The following is a 15,801-nucleotide window of genomic DNA, read 5'->3' as shown; positions in this document are numbered from 1 at the left end:
ACATCAGCCCTTTTTTTAATACTGCCGTGAACTGAAACCGAGACAAAAACTCCCCTTGACGATGCCGCAAAAGTGGGCCAGACCTGCCAGGCCACAATCCCCAATAATCCTCCAAACACCGATGAGGGCACATCAAACCCCCAACCACTTTCTCTAAAACCACACGTTTCCCTTTACCCAACTGATCGGTCTTTGACCGCCTAATCCAAAATGCGATGCCACCAGCCCAAAATTCCACGTCCTCCGCTAACAAACCCCCCACTTCAAGCCGATTAGGGGACACTAACTCACCAAGTCTCAACGCCCCAAAAAAGGCCAATGAAAACGCCAACCGAAACAAAACAGCCTCAAAATGAGAACAACCAATACCCTCCAACGCCTCCCCCAAACGTTCCAACGTCCCAAAAGAAATGGGCCGCCGCGAATCGCAAGTGGACGAACCCTTCCGAAAACCTTTCAACGCCTGCCGAATCAAGAAATCCTTAGTAACATCCACAGAACCCTGAAGCTTAAAACCAAAAGCCAAACCAGCTATAAATTTATTCAGCCGTGACACCGACCAACCCCATTCCTTCGCTGACCCAATCAAAAACAACAACGCCATCACCTTGTCACCATCTGAATGAACCGAACCCAACTGCTCCAACCAGCCTTCCCACATATGCCACGACAATTGGTAACCTGACCACGTCCGTCCCGACACCGAGGCCTGAATCAGCCGACCTCCACGTCCGCAACAATCCGCCATAAATGAGAAGGGCATGGTGTTCCTGCATCTTCCGCTTCTGGAACCAACTCCCGAAAACGCTGCCACTGCAAACGAGACAAAGCATCGGCTATAGAGTTTTGAACGCCGGGCACATGCACCGCCGAGATCCAAGTATTCAACTCCAAGCACCGCAACACTAACTCCCGAACCAATCTGATTACCGGGGGAGAGGAAGACGAAAGACTATTAATCACCGCCACCACGCTCAAATTATCGCAATGGAAACGAACACGCCTATCCTGAAACGTACGACCCCAAATGAACACCGAAACCACAATCGGAAAAAGCTCAAGCAATGTCAAATTTCTCGTCAAACCAGTTTCACACCACCAATCAGGCCATCCGCCAACGCTCCATTTACCAGCACAATAGGCCCCATAGCCAACACTGCCAGCTGCGTCCGTAAAGATTTCGCAATCAAAGTCATTCACATCCTCTTGTTGAATCAACGCCCGACCGTTATACTTATCCAAAAAACGCCGCCAGATGACTAAATCCTCCCTATGCTCCTTAGACAAACGTATAAAATGATGTGCAGACCGCACACCCGCAGTCGCCCTTGACAATCTTCTGCAAAAAATCCTGCCCATAGGCATGATACGGCACGCAAAATTCAACCGCCCCAACAACGACTGCAATTCTTTTAACGTAACCTTGCGCAATTTTTCACATCTCAGCACCTCCTGTCGTAACGCCAGCAACTTCTCCTCAGGTAACCTGCACTCCATCCATTCCGAATCAATGAGAATACCCAAAAAACTCAAAGCCGTGCAAGGACCTTCCGTTTTTTCTCGCGCCAAAGGCACACCAAACTGCCCCGCCACCCACTCCATGCTAGCCAACAAATTTCCACACAACAACGAATCCGGCGGGCCAACAAACAAAAAATCATCCAAGTAGTGGATGACAGACGGAATTTGGGAAACATCCCGAACAACCCACTCAAGAAAAGTACTAAACGACTCAAACAACGAACATGAAATCGAACAACCCATAGGCAAACACCTATCCAAATAAAACCCCCCCGTTCCAAAAACATCCTAACAACGGGATACTATCGGGGTGAACCGGAAGCAAACGGAAAGCCGACTCGACATCCGTTTTTGCCATTAAGGCCCCAGCTCCATACCTACGCACCCATTGTACCGCAGCATCGAAGGAAGTATAAACCACCGAACAAAGCTCCTCAGCGATGCCATCATTAACCGACTGGCCCTTAGGGTACGACAGATGCTGAATCAGGCGGAACTTGTTAGGCTCCTTTTTAGGGACAACCCCCAGAGGCGAAACAACCACCCCTTCCATTGGCAAAACGCTAAACGGCCCCGCCTTACGTCCTAACTCGACCTCCTTCGCCAATTTAGCCGTAACTACCTCTGCCTGTAAAGTAGCCGACCTCAAATTCTTTTTTGAAAACGGGATAGGATGAGCCGGATGAGGAATCCGAAAACCCTCAGAAAAACCATCCCATAGTAACCTCGCCTTTTCCTGATCTGGATACCTACTTAGATAAGGGGCCATCCTTTGAACCTTCACTGGTGTCGCCCCCTTGACCGCCACCCACTGCTGGTTTACCCCTTGCCTTTTTAAAACATTTGGCCGCTCCATGAGAGGCCCCGCTGCAGTGAGAACAGACATGCTTGAACTTGCATGTACTGCCATACTTGCATTGGCCGTCATTAAACTGCCAACACGTCCCTGTTTTGTCCTTAGCCCCTTGTGACCCCTGTCCCCCAGCTCCCTGCCCTGACTGCTGACCGCTACCCGCTACCCCCCCATGAAAGGACTGCCCAAACCGCGTTGGGGCCATAACTTTCAACCACAACCCTATGTCCTTTTGCTCCCATTTTATCTCGGGCCTGACCGCCTTCCTTTGCCAAAACTGTTCATCGTACCGTAGCCACGCCTGGCCCCCGTATGCCCTGTGCGCTTCCCCTATAGCATCCTGGTAACAAAACAGGCCCGAACAGTTCTCTGGAAACTTTTCCCCAATAACACTCACCAAGATTGAAAACGCCTGCTGCCAATTCACAAAAGTCTGCGGTATTAAACGCCAACTTCTCTTTTCTTCCTCCTCCTTTTTACTATCCTCCTTCTTACCCTTATCTAGATTAAACTTCTCCAAAGGCAAGAGGGAGAAAATCTCCACATATTCATCTTTCCAAATTTTCTCCTTTATTTCCTTCTTTGAATGAGCCCCCAGCGGCCCCTCAAAACACACATAAACCTCTCCCTTAGCTCTATCATCCAATTTAATCGCATCCGCTTTTTCCTTTTCTGTTTGAACCGACACTGACACCCCTGCCGCCGACACTGGCTCACTGCCACTCGCACCGCCCGATCCCACTGGCACCCCGGCACCCTGGCCGGACACCGGCAACCACGCACCTACCGGAGATGACCGCGCACGATCCGAGCCCCCCTGATCCAATCTCCGCAAAAACTGAGACATACCCTCCAACAGCTCCCTGACCCCCGGAACACCAACAGCGCTAGTCCCTCCTCTCCCTGCCAAACTGACCCCCCCATACAAGCTATCCCCAGACCGTATTCCACTATCAATCCCCGCAAAAGAATCATTCTCATACTCACGAAGCTGCGCAGGTGCTGTATCCCCGCCAGCCGTACGATCACTGAAGTCGCGTGGGTCACTCCCGGATCCGGATTCCTCCGCGCTGCTGTGTTGCTCCTGGCCCGCGCCCCTGGCCTCCTCGTCACCAGGGGGGACCGGAGCAGACGAAACGGATGTCTCCCTTGATCTTCTGGGCGACCTGGACCTGGCCGCTGCCAGCCCGTCTCCATGCCTGTCTTCTTGCTGGGCCCTGCCACGAGCCCCAGCGTCTGCTGAACCGCGACCCCTCCGAACTGGGCCAGGCTGGGGGGTTGAAGTGCGCCTGCCCGTCGCCCTGCCTCTTGCCACGCCGCCTCTGCCAGGCACCAGGGGTGGGTCAGACCCCATGGTACCCGCCGCCAGACCGCTGCTTCCGTTCCCGCTGGCCCTCCGCACCACCGCCTCTCCCTGAGGGCTCCTGGTCATCGACGTCGCCGGCGCAGCCGTCCGTGCTGCTCTGGGCCGGGTAACGCTCCTGCTCACCGCCGCCATGTTCTGCCTAGGAACCGGAACTAACCCAGGTACTTCCGGTGCAGCCCGCGCCTCACTTCGGGCCTGCACCGCTGATGCTCCAGATCGCCGCCCAGCACCTGCAGCGCCGGCCGGAGGATTCCTGCCAGAGGACGGGCCAGGGAGAGGTGGTGACCTGCGGCCCGCGCCCTCTGCAGGGTCCCGAGAGGGGCTCCGTGGCCGGCGTCTGCAGCGCGCTCCGAGCTCCGGGGACAAACGCTCCGGGGGACGGGTCCTCCTGGATCTGGTCACCTGGACACCGGAACCGCCCAGAAGGGATGCCAGCTGCTTCTCAAGCCAGCCACCGCGCCTGGACCCGGCCATCTCCCGCAGCTGCGTCACCAATGCATCCACCGAGGACATCGTGTGTCTTCTCACTCTGCTGTTTCATGAGGTAATGGCCCCCTTCCCGCACTTTTCCCAAAAACCCGCCCTACAAGCTACAGGCCACCCCTTTTCTCCTCCCCTAAGCCAATCCCCACTGGCCCTGCTTTAAATTTAAAAACTGCTCCCCCAGTCCCCTTGGCAACGCAGTCATGGGGAGCTTACGTTAACTACGTGCCTTCAGATGGCATCTTTGGTCTCATGTGCACTGTGTCTTCCTGCTATATAACTCCACCCCAGCCTTTAGTCTGTGCTAGAGTATTCTGCCTTGCATCCAGCTTCTTATCCTGGCGACTCCCTGGCTTTGCACCTGCACCTGTGAACCTGTGTGGAGATCCTGCTACTCAGCTCTGAGTTTCTGCTGCATACATCGGTTTCCAGTAATCCTCCATCTGGCTGCTTGTGTTTGTTTCCATCTGCATTTGCTGGACATGTAAGCTGTTGATGCTCAGCTTAAAGCTGAGATTATCACCCAGGCCTTCCTGGTTGAGCTAAGACATTGCTTGAACTGCCTTATAAGCATATCTATCTGTGTTTGGACTAAACAAAGACTTATTCGTGTCAAGTATCCTCAAGTACAACTGTGCTTCATAGACTTTCTGCTTGATTGCGTTTTTCCTCTAAAGTTCCTATAGACTGTTAAGCTGCATTTTATATTTATACCAAGTGTTGTGGACTTGAGCTTTGCTCTGCACCTGTTTGAATCACGTGTGATAATATAGACTTTACCACTTATAAAACTGTGTCCTGTAGTTGTCTTGTTCCACGCAAAGAGTCTCCTGAGTTATCCCCTATAATCGTTACACCCAGACTAGTCTGTCTGGCATCTATTCACATAGAAAAACCTGGCTTCAGATTCTGACATCCTTCGTCTCAGCATTGCTGGAAATCTCACCCATGCACAGTGAAGCCAGGTGTACTACCCTGCCGGCTTCATTGGCACATTGTGGACATCCAGGATAGCGCAGTGACATTGTCCCAGAGATGACATGGCCACCGAGGACGACTTCAATCACACCCATAGGGCGCGATTACAACTTCCAAGGTCGGTCCAGACTCCAAACTAACATTAATAGGACATGATGCCAGATTATGATATATTCTGAGCTACCAGAAAGGTACCAGATATAAACATTTTCTTGTAAGGGTAAGGCTAGGTTCAGATTGCGTTAGTGCAATCCGTTTAGCGCGAGCGCTAGCGGATTGCGCTAACGCAATGTCTTTTTCGGGGCCGCGTTCAGGGGTCGCGTTAACGTCCCCGCTCTCGCAGATCCCCGATCTGCGAGAGCGGGGAACGGACCTCTGGCGCGCCGCGGACGCTGCAAGCAGCGTCCGAGGCGCGCTACAAAAGACCGGCACATCGCTAGCGCGTGCCGAAAATGACACGCGCTAGCAATGCGCTCTAACATTGCCGGCAATGGGAGCGCTAACGGACGCGGTGCACGGCGTTAATTTCGCCGTGCAACGCTGTCCGTTAGCGCTATCCCATTAACGCAATGGGAACCTAGCCTAAGAAATGCTCAGGAAGAAGCCCAACAGTGAAATGTTTACATATATAGATGTTATAACTTTGCTTTTAATCCCACAGGTATTCCCATATCTGTTCTCTCTGCTAAATACACATCACCGATCCATAATCCGATAAGTGCAATTCTGTACCGGATTATCAGATTTTCTAGATGCTGATTTTATATTCTATGTATTCATATATTCCCAGACTATTTAATTTATGATCCTAAATCTCTCAGTGATGCCCCCTTCCTCCCCTTATATAATTAGTTGTGGTTCTCTTCAATGTATTTTATAGTTTTAGGGTAAGTAATGGATTAAATACCAGTGGGGGGAGAAAAAAAAAAGAAGTTAATCCCTTACTGCATCCATCCAGCTGTCTGCGAGTAAATGAGCACAGACGGTTTAGGAAGCATGTGCTAAGCCTCGCATTTCTACTATGGCTGCTAAAAGATGGAGTTACCAAACACGGGTGCCGGCGAGCATTACTGAGGCTCCGCTACTACCGCGCTCCAAGGCTCCGGCGGAATGCATTACAAGATGAGGCCCCGTCTATTCGGAGAACCCTACTCGGACGCTTATATTTTGGTCGGGGGGGTTCCTGTGAAGCAAAGCCTGACCCGTATGGATTAGGTGACATGGGCTGTTCTTCCTCGTGCAAGAAAGGTTTGTCTCCTCATCGAAATGAGATCGAGGAGCTTTGTTTCACTGTGTGAGCTGCTGTGTGTGTGCGAGTTTGTGTCGTTGATTAGCAGAATCACCAATTCTTGGATACTGTTGCTAGGTTTCGGGCCAGGAAGCCTCTATTCCTGTATACATGGATGAGCGTGTGCTGGGCTGGGTGTCTCTTCAAAACATGTTCTCGCCTTTTTTATTTTTGCCTCTTTTTTTTAATGTAATAATTAAGAGAAGAAAAAAACCTCTTTCTATAATTATAAGGCCTGCAGTAATTAGTGCAATCTGGCAGGGAGGAGCAGACGGATCTGCTGTAAGATGCAGATTACAGGAGTAGGATGTTGCGTGTTAAATATTGCCTGTGCTTTTCTGCCGTCCAAGGCGGACTAAGCCTGGAAGATTCTCATTCATTCAATTTCCCCAGACTTTCACCGTTAGTTTGTTTCCTTAAAGAAAGAAAAACAGAAACTAATTTTCCTAATGATTTAATGTGCTGGAATAGAGAAGGCCTCGTTCACTCTAGCGTGGGTTGGCTGCTTATTCTGTCCATATGGAGATGATACAGAACCAGGAGGGGTTCTCCTTTCTGACATTCTGCGGAAACTGTTTCCATCGTGAATCTTGCACTTTTTGGATTAGTCAGATTGTTGTCCACTCTGCTTTCAGCGCATGGCAAACAGTGCTGACTGCAAAATATCTATATTATTAGAGCGATATAAAGGTGCATGCTTAAGTAGTAGTAGACTGCGTGTGAGTGTCGTCCTCCTGTAGGCGAACACTCACGAAAAAAGTGCACGACGGAGCTCACATTCACTCTGCCTTCACCGTGGCAGTCTATGGCCCTGTCGGAGCTAGCGTCCGGACCCCGTTTTGCTGGGGATTTTGGACGGATGTCCTGACCGGGATACAAAACGCCAAGTTCTTGCGTAGTGTGAATGCTGCATCTTATGATGCATAAAATCTGTGTTTAACTGTCCAAATAGAGTGGATGTGATTTCCTAAAAACTTGTGCCTCCCTGTGTGATAAAAGACGTCGTTGAACGGTGCAGATTTTCTTCACATTTTTAAGTGGAAAAGTCAAAGCTTTTCTGGAAGTAAAGCTTCTAATCTGCAAAGAAATGCACTTAAAAAACGCAGAAAAAACACTCAGAGAAAATTGTTATTGCATATTTTGTCGTGGACATTTACAGAAAACATGCTAATAAAAAGAAGCAGAAAAAAGTATATATCCGCATTTATGCTACTTGTGAACTTGGCCTCAAGGCGGCCTAATGCAAGATTTAATTAAACTGTATTGTGGACAAGGTTTGATTCAGTGACTGCGTCAATGAAAGAGAAGATACTGTTATATTCTCTGCAAATCCGCACTTGATACTTGCCTTACCCAAACAACTTCCACTGACTTTAATAGGGGCCATGGAATTTCAGTTACAATATCTATCCAGTCGTTCTTGTCTGAAAAAAATGATTGAATCTTTGGCAGAACCCATTTTAGTTAATAAGGTCCGCGAGGCGCTGTTGCCTTTCATCATAGAATATATCTATCTCTGCATCAATTACCTTTTTTTTTTAGCTTTTATGGCAGAAAAAAATATTAACCGCAGGCGTGAACATCATCTTAGGTATACAGTACCTTGAAAAAGTATTCATTTTCCGTAAACTTTTCCACGTTAAACCCACAAACATAAATGTATTTTATTTGACACCAACACTAAGTAGCAAATATTTCTAAATTGTAAAGGAAATGATATATGGCTTCCTAATTATTTTACAAATATAAATCTGAAAGTTGTGATGTGCATTTGTATTCAGCCCCTTGTTGTCTGATGTCTCTAAACAAAATCTTGCGTGACCAATTGCCTCCAGAAGTCACATAATTTGTAAATTGAGTCTATCCATGAGTAATTTCTTCTCAGTGTAATTGCAGCTGTTCTATGAAGGCCTCAGAGTTTTTTTGTGAGAACATTAGGGATTAAACAGCATCATGAAAACCAAGGAGCCCACTAGACAGGTCAGGGATAAAGTTGTGGAGAAGATTAAAGCAGGGTTAGGTTATAAAATAAGCAAACCACCATGCATGAGGCTCACTACCATACAATTGTAACAAGGATGCAATGACAGTGGTCAACCAATGACAACAAGAAAATAAAGTTTTATTTCAATTTTATGATTACAGTGGTTGTGTATATCATACATTGGTCTTTTTCTTGAGGTTATAAAATAAAGCCAAAGCTCTGAACATCTCACCGAGCACTGTTCAATCCATCATCCAAAAATGGAAGGAATATGGCACGACTGCAAACCTACCAAGACATGGCCGTTCACCTAACCTGACATCTCAAGCAAAGAGAGCACTAATGAGAGAAGCCACCAAGAGGCCCATGTTCACTGGAGGTGCTGCAGCGATCCACAGCTCAGGTGGGAGAATCTGTCCACAGGACAACTATTGGTCATATACTCCACAAATCTGGCCTTTATGGAAAACTGACAAGAAAAAAGCCATATTTGAAAGCCAGAAGACACCCTGTTTGCAGTTTGCCAAAAGTCATATAAGGGGACACAGAGAGCATGTGGAAGAAGTAGCTTTGGTCAGATTAAACCAAAGTAGAACTTTTGGGGATACATGCAAAACACTATGTGTGGTGGAAAACGAACACTGCACATCACCCTGAAAACACCATCCCCACCATCACTCATAGTGGTGGCAGCATCCTGCTGTGAGGAGGCTTTTCTTCAGCAGGGGCAGAGAAGTGATAGGAAGATGGATGTAGCTAAATACAGGGCCGTTCTGGAAGAAAACCTTTCAGAGGCAGTGAAAGACTTGACACTAGGGCTTAGGTTCACCTTCCAGTAGGACAACAACCCTAAACATCCTGGCAGAGCTACAATGGATGGTTTAGATCAGATCATATTCCTGTGTGTGAACGGCCCAGTCACAGTCCAGACCCAAATCCCATAGAGAATCTGTGGCAAGACTTAAAAATTGCTGATGAAATATGTCTCCATCCAATGTCACTGAGCGAGAGCGAGTGTGCAAGAAGAAGGGGCAAAATGTCACTTCTAGATGTGTAAAGCTGGAGAGACAGACCCCAAAAGACTGCAGCAGTAATTGCAGCTAACGGTGGTCCTACAAAGTATTCACTCAGGGGCTGAATACAAATGCACCTCACAATTTTCAGATGTATCTATTATATATATATATATATATATATATATATATATATATATATATATATATATATATATATATACAGTTAGGTCCATATATATTTGGACAGAGACAACATTTTTCTAATTTTGGTTGTAGACATTACCACAATGAATTTTAAACAAAACAATTCAGATGCAGTTGAAGTTCAGACTTTCAGCTTTCATTTGAGGGTATCCACATTAAAATTGGATGAAAGGTTTAGCAGTTTCAGCTCCTTAACATGTGCCACCCTGTTTTTAAAGGGACCAAAAGTAATTGGACAATTGACTCCAAGGCTATTTCATGGACAGTTGTGGGAAATCCCTTCGTTATGTCATTCTAAATTAAGCAGATAAAAGGCCTGGAGTTGATTTGAGGTGTGGTGCTTACATTTGGAAGGTTTTGCTGTGAAGTAAACATGCGGTCAAAGGAGCTCTCCATGCAGGTAAAACAAGCCATCCTTAAGCATCGAAAACAGAAAAAACCCATCCGAGAAATTGCTACAATATTAGGAGTGGCAAAATGTACAGTTTGGTACATCTTGAGAAAGAAAGAAAGCACTGGTGAACTCATCAATGCAAAAAGACCTGGGCGCCCACGGAAGACAACAGTGGTGGATGATTGCAGAATAATCTCCATGGTGAAGAGAAACCCCTTCACAACAGCCAACCAAGTGAACAACACTCTCCAGGAGGTCGGCGTATCAATATCCAAATCTATCATAAAGAGAAGACTGCATGAAAGTAAATACAGAGGGTTCACTGCACGGTGCAGCCACTCATAAGTGTCAAGAATAAAAGGCTAGACTGGACTTTGCTAAAAAACATCTAAAAAAGCCAGCACAGTTCTGGAAGAACATTCTTTGGACAGATGAAACCAAGATCAACCTCTACCAGAATAATGAATAGGAAAAAGTATGGCGAAGGCTTGGTACAGCTCATGATCCAAAGCATACCACATCATCTGTAAAACACGGCGGAGGCAGTGTGATGGCTTGGGCATGCATGGCTGCCAGTGGCACTGGGTCACTAGTGTTTATTGATGATGTGACACAGGACAGAAGCAGCCGAATGAATTCTGAGGTATTCAGAGCCATACTGTGTGCTCAGATCCAGCCAAATTGATTGGTCGTCGTTTCATACTACAGATGGACAATGACCCAAAACATAAAGCCAAAGCAACCCAGGATTTTATTACAGCAAAGAAGTGGAATATTCTTGAATGGCCAAGTCAGTCACCTGATCTCAACCCAACTGAGCATGCATTTCACTTGTTAAAGACTAAACTTCAGACAGAAAGGCCCACAAACAAACAGCAACTGAAAACCACCGTGTGAAGGCCTGGCAGAGCATCAAAAAGGAGGAAACACAGCGTCTGGTGATGTTCATGACTTCAAGACTTCAGGCAGTCATTGCCAACAAAGGGTTTTCAACCAAGTACTAGAAATGAACATTTTATTTAAAATTATTGAATCTGTCCAATTACTTTTGGTCCCTTTAAAAACAGGGTGGCACATGTTAAGGAGCTGAAACTCCTAAACCCTTCATCCAATTTTAATGTGGATACCCTCAAAAGAAAGCTGAAAGTCTGAACTTCAACTGCATCTGAATTGTTTTGTTTAAAATTCATTGTGGTAATGTTTATAACCAAAATTAGAAAAATGTTGTCTCTGTCCAAATATATATGGACCTAACTGTATATATATATATATAATATATATATATATATATAATTGTCTAGGGGGTACGTCCGTCTGTTTCTAACTTCCGTCTGTCTGTCGCGGAAACCCCGGGTCGCTGATTGGTGGCGGCTGGCTGGCCGCAACCAATCAGCGACAGGCACAGTCTGGCCGCGAATTGGCCCCTCCCTACTCCCCTCCAGTCAGTGCCCCCTCCATACTCCCCTCCAGTCAGCGGCCACATAGGGTTTTAGCAGTCTGTTAACGCTGCTATTAATGCCTATGCAGCATCAATAGTAAAAACATATAATGTTAAAAATAATTACAAAAATAAAAAAACATTATATTCTCACCTTCCGACGCCTTTCCCACTCCTCGCGACGCTCCGGTCCCAAGCATGCATTTCGGCAATGACCGGAGATGACGTAGCGGTCTCGCGAGATGATGACGTAGCAGTCTTGCGAGACCGCTACATCATCACGTGTTATTGCTGCAATGCATTCTTGGGACCAGAGCATCGCTCAATGCCTGGGCTGGATCCGGGGGCCGCCGGAAAGTGAGTATATAACTATTTTTTATTTTATTTCTGTTTTTAACAGGAATATGATGCCCAGATTGCTATATACTACGTGGCCTGTGTTATGTACTGCGTGGCCTGTGTTATATACTGCGTGGCCTGTGTTATATACTGTGTGGCCTGTGTTATATACTACATCTCTGCTATATACTACGTGGGCTGTGCTATATACTACTTGGCTGTCCAATATACTGCGTGGCTGGGCAATATACCACGTGGCTGTGCTATACTACGTGGCTGTGTTATATACTACGTGGGCTGTGTTATATACTACGTGGCTGTGCAATATACTACATGGCTGTGCTATATACTGCATGGCTTGTGTTATATACTACGTCTCTGTGCTATATACTACATGGACTGTGCTATATACTACGTGGCTGTGCTATATACTACGTGGCTGTATTATATACTACGTGGGCTGTGCTATATACTATGTGGGCTGTGCAGTATATTCTACGTGGCTATGCTATACACTACGTGGCTGTGCTATATACTACGTGGCTGTGTTTATACTACGTGGGCTGTGCTATATACTACATGCCTGTGTTATATACTGCATGGGCTGTGTTATATACTACCTGGCTGTGTTTTATACTGCGTGGGCTGCGTTATATACTACGTCGGCTGTGTTATATACTGCATGGGCTGTGTATTATACTACTATGCGTATTCTAGAATACCCGATGCGTTAGAATCGGGCCACCATCTAGTGTTTATATAATTATATATTATTTATGTTTAGAAAAACTTGTATAATTTCCTTTACACTTCACAAATACTTGCTACTTGCGTATTTTCGGACCTTATGCTGTCTTTGTGCGTAACAGACCAATGTTAATCCATGTGGTAGTTCACATGAACATTTTTCCAAATGAACCGACAGTCTGAGTGGGAAAAAAATATCACAGCAGGCGCTAGTCACAAATGTTTTCCAAACGAGCCTCGCCCGTAAATTGACACAAAAAATGTATGCGATACAGAAGAACATCTGTTTGTCATCCATTTTTAACAAAGATTCAAAGAAAACATGAAAGACTATTGGGTATTTTACTTATTTATTGTCTTTCAATTGTGGATGTTAACAATAAATATCCTAGTTATGTTTATAGTTTATACTGCGTGGGCTGCGTTATATACTACGTCGGCTGTGTTATATACTGCATGGGCTGTGTATTATACTACTATGCGTATTCTAGAATACCCGATGCGTTAGAATCGGGCCACCATCTAGTGTTTATATAATTATATATTATTTATGTTTAGAAAAACTTGTATAATTTCCTTTACACTTCACAAATACTTGCTACTAAATTAACATCTCAATAAGATAGATTTAGGTTTGTGGGTGTAACATGAAAGAAATGTGAAAAGTTCACAGTATGAATACTTTTTTCAAGGCTCTGTATAATTTTATGTGGAAATTCTTGTAAGGCGATGTTCACACTGGCGTATTTTCGGACCTTATGCTGTCTTTGTGCGTAACAGACCAATGTTAATCCATGTGGTAGTTCACATGAACATTTTTCCAAATGAACCGACAGTCTGAGTGGGAAAAAAATATCACAGCAGGCGCTAGTCACAAATGTTTTCCAAACGAGCCTCGCCCGTAAATTGACACAAAAAATGTATGCGATACAGAAGAACATCTGTTTGTCATCCATTTTTAACAAAGATTCAAAGAAAACCTGAAAGACTATTGGGTATTTTACTTATTTATTGTCTTTCAATTGTGGATGTTAACAATAAATATCCTAGTTATGTAACAAACAAACATTGGGGTTGACATTACAGACCACTGTATACATTTTTCTAGACATGAAACTGTCATTTTTTTATGTTTTCCTATGAATTTAGCTGCGGGGCTTGTCCAGACGAGTATATAATCGGCTTGTGTGCTGCCCGTGTGCAAGACCTATTAGTGCCAGTGTGGGAATACACCCTTGTTTCAGCTACAGAAGGAAAAACGCAGATATCGGTGCATTCTGCAACATAAATTAGGTGACTTTTATCATTTCTGTGCTGCTTTCAAAAATGTTTGATTATTCAGGGTGTGACTTCCCACAGCCTGGCAAATGTGTTATAATTGCGCAAAGCTGCTGTAGTTTAGTTTTTTTGGTGGTCCGCACAAATTTACCTTTGCTTATTGTGAATCCTGTCTTGTCGACATGCTCTTATTTCAGGCTACAAAACCCCTGTGCTTGAAATGCAAATAATGAAAGTATCTCCTAAAGTGACTCTGAGGATGCAATATGCAAAGACAGAAAACATCTGCTTCCTGAGACGCAGGCGAAGCGTTCCCCGCTCAGAGCCTTATATCTCATGGAGAGTAATGAGCTAAATATTATCCACACTTGCCCTGGATACTTATTAACCCTTGCCCCACCGCCTGCCTACTTTCCCACTTGTCAATGGCTCCATCCGTCTGATACTTAGTCTGCGGACGTAATGCGTTATTTCTGCATCGTTTAGGCTCGGTCTATGCTCTGCATCCTGGGGCTGGTCACTCCCGGCGCTGGCAGGGTTAATACTTATAAGTAGATGAATTTACAGCTGGGCAAACAATTTGGCTATATCTAATGTGGCAGAAAACTCTTCTGAGGAAGACGTTACCCAAGGATACGGAAGTTCTGGGTTGGCCTGAAGTTCCAATGGTTACCATGGCATCACAAATTATGCAGTGATCATGCTCGAAATAGTCTAAGGCTGCAACCTCATGAGATTATATGCATTTGTGTAGCGCAATTTACTTTCTTTTTACAGAAAGGTAGATTGTGCCGGCCGTTATGCTGACTTACTGCATGCTCCCTGGGGGGACGTCTTGTTCATTCATAAAAAAAAGATCAAGGCAAGAATTTCTGGGGACCCTTAATATGCGGAGATTACCCATTAGGTCAGATGATGACCACTTGCACCACTCCAGATACTATGTTTACACAAGAATTTTCACTTCAGATTTATGCTTGGCAAATCCTGTTCACACACAGTGGGGATAAAAAGTATTTATTTAGTCAGCCAACAATTGTGCAAGTTCTACCATTTAAAAAGATGAGAGAGGCCTGTAATTGACATCATAGGTAGACCACAACTATGAAAGTAAAAATGAGAAAACAAATCCAGAAAATCACCTTGTCTGATTTGGTAAGATTTATTTTTGAAAATTATAGTGGAAAATAAGTATTTGATCATTAACAAAAGTTCATCTTTATATTTTGTTATATATCCTTTGTTGGCAATGACAGAGGGCAAACGTTTTCTGTAAGTCTTCACATGGTTGGCACACACTGGTGGTGGTATGTTGGCCCATTCCTCCATGCAGATCTCCTCTTGAGCAGTGATGTTTTGGGCCTGTCATTGGGCAACACGGACTTTCAATTCCCTCCAAAGGTTTTCTATGGGGTTGAGATCTGGAGACTGGCTAGGCCACTCCAGGACCTTCATATGCTTCTTACGGAGCCGCTCCTTCATTGCCCTGGTGGTGTGCTTGGGAGCATTGTCATGCTGAAAGACCCATCCATGTTTCATCTTCAATGCCTTTGGTGAAAGGTCCTCTTCAATTATTATCATTTATTATTTGCATTAGCTTTTATCCAGGCCTATGGGGGTCCCTGATGTCAGACCTTCAGCAGTCATATGATAGTGATATTATGTAGTGGTCAGTAGTCAGGACCTTCTTCTATCAGCCTCATCATAGAGAAACTACAGAGATGGTTGTGGAGGACTTAGCGTGGCCCATTACTTCACATCCGCTGCAGGAATCTCTTGTCTGCAGTCACCACTAGGGGGGGATGGTGAGTCCAATTTGTACACAGTGCAGCATTTATCATTATGATCCTATACATGAGTAGGGTTGCTGATGTTTTTCCGTGGCAGCTAGGGACCTTCTGAAGATCACCAA

At 45.4% G+C, this 15,801-nt stretch overlaps 1 protein-coding gene across 8 annotated transcripts in view; it reads left to right on the top strand.

The window, feature by feature from the left end:
• Positions 1 to 15,801, top strand: part of SHANK2 (SH3 and multiple ankyrin repeat domains 2) — a 672,686-nt gene that overhangs the window by 247,974 nt on the left and 408,911 nt on the right. The window contains exon 1 of one of the 8 annotated variants that reach the window (XM_077286977.1): positions 6,106 to 6,449. The exons of the other annotated variants lie outside the window; for them this stretch is intronic. Within the exon in view, the coding sequence (XP_077143092.1) occupies positions 6,422 to 6,449 (28 nt within the window). The 5' untranslated portion in view covers positions 6,106 to 6,421. Of the gene's footprint in view, positions 1 to 6,105; positions 6,450 to 15,801 lie in introns of those variants that run through there. 8 annotated transcript variants of the gene reach the window in all.

This window comes from Ranitomeya variabilis, chromosome 2 (genome assembly GCF_051348905.1).
Source record: "Ranitomeya variabilis isolate aRanVar5 chromosome 2, aRanVar5.hap1, whole genome shotgun sequence".
Lineage (NCBI taxonomy): Eukaryota > Metazoa > Chordata > Amphibia > Anura > Dendrobatidae > Ranitomeya > Ranitomeya variabilis.
This window is presented reverse-complemented; position numbering and strand designations above follow the sequence as displayed.